This window comes from Rhinoderma darwinii, chromosome 8 (genome assembly GCF_050947455.1).
Source record: "Rhinoderma darwinii isolate aRhiDar2 chromosome 8, aRhiDar2.hap1, whole genome shotgun sequence".
Lineage (NCBI taxonomy): Eukaryota > Metazoa > Chordata > Amphibia > Anura > Rhinodermatidae > Rhinoderma > Rhinoderma darwinii.
The window spans coordinates 110,583,892-110,585,265 of record NC_134694.1 but is presented as its reverse complement, the minus strand read 5'-3'; the positions used below and the strand labels follow the sequence as shown (position 1 = coordinate 110,585,265).

Here is a 1,374-nt window from a genome sequence, read left to right as displayed (position 1 = left end):
TTAGAGACCCACCTTAGACGCTTTTGGTTTTTCAAAGGTTATTTGTAATGCCTGCCTTACATCCTTGTTTCTAAGAGTATAAACGAGGGGGTTGAGCATGGGTGTAATAACAGAATATACAACAGATATAAGCTTGTTGGTGGAAACGGGAGATGACTTGACCCGGATGTAGGTAAAACTCATGCTTCCATAGTAGACACAAACTACAGCCAAGTGAGATGTACACGTGGAGAACGCTTTGTAACGCCCTTTAGTAGAAGGCATCTTTAGAACTGTCCGTATTATGCAAAAGTATGAGATGAAGATGACTAGCATTGAACTTATAAGAACAAACACGGATACAATAAAGTCTACAATTTCTTTCATCTTAATGTTTCCACAAGCCAATTTCAATAGTGGAGAAGCATCACAAAAGTAATGGTCAACTTGATTGGGTCCACAGAAGTTCAGATGTGTCATGAACCAGATTGGAAGAATTGCGGTGAAAAGTCCAGTCAGCCAGGAGACAATAAGTAGGAGCAAAACATACTTGTCTTGCATTATCATAGTATATCTTAGAGGATTACAGATAGCTACATACCGGTCATAAGCCATGGTGGCCAGAAGATAACATTCAGTAGCACCTAAGAAGGTGAAAATAAAAAGCTGGGTGATACAGCCGATAAAGGATATCTCCCGATTTCCTGTCATGATGTTGACCAACAAATTGGGTAGTGTGGCACTAATATACCAAACCTCCAAGAAGGAAAGGTTCCCCAGGAATATGTACATTGGTTTCCAGAGCTTGGAATCTCGTAAAACCAGTGCAAGAATAGCCAGGTTCTCCAAGACTGTGAAGACGTAAACTAGAAAAAATAAAGAAAAGATGGTCTTCTGGCAACTAGAGCAGCTCGAAAACCCAGCAAGGAGGAACGTACTTACTCTGGTCTTATTGAACATGATAGATGAAGCTTGAAACTGGAGATGTAGACATGTAGACAAAGTTATCAGGAAAGTTCATCTCATCGCAAATAGCCTTGTTTAGCAATGAAAAAATTAAAGTAAAAAAGAAGTCTCCAAAAATCTCTTTGTGTTATGGATATGGACATACCTGGAAATATTAAACCACATGTAGCATTTGTTATATTTTTCATTGTGGCATTGGATGTTGTTTATTGATCATGTATCATCTTTTTATTAAAAGTCTAGTGCAGGGCCTGAGGGGGCGGTGTATGACACAAGGATTCAAAGAACACCAATGAGAAAATACCTGTGTCATGCTCCGCCCCCTCAGGCCCTTAACTAGACATAACATAGAGTATAGGTTTTGCCCAGTGTTAGTATAATACTCTAAGGCCAATTATTTGGGCACTGCGTCAGTAGATCCATCATTTG

At 39.4% G+C, this 1,374-nt stretch overlaps 1 protein-coding gene across 1 annotated transcript; it reads right to left on the bottom strand.

Annotated features, from left to right (window-relative positions):
* LOC142660028 (olfactory receptor 6Q1-like) lies at positions 1-939 on the bottom strand. The gene has a single exon (XM_075836679.1). It carries the CDS (start codon positions 937-939, stop codon positions 1-3), a length of 939 nt encoding a protein of 312 aa, XP_075692794.1.
* Positions 940-1,374: the final 435 nt, after the last annotated feature.

What these genes read in the sequence shown, in the direction of transcription:
- LOC142660028 (XM_075836679.1), bottom strand. Translation starts at nt 939, where the DNA reads ATGTTCAATAAGACCAGAGTAAGTACGTTCCTCCTTGCTGGGTTTTCG.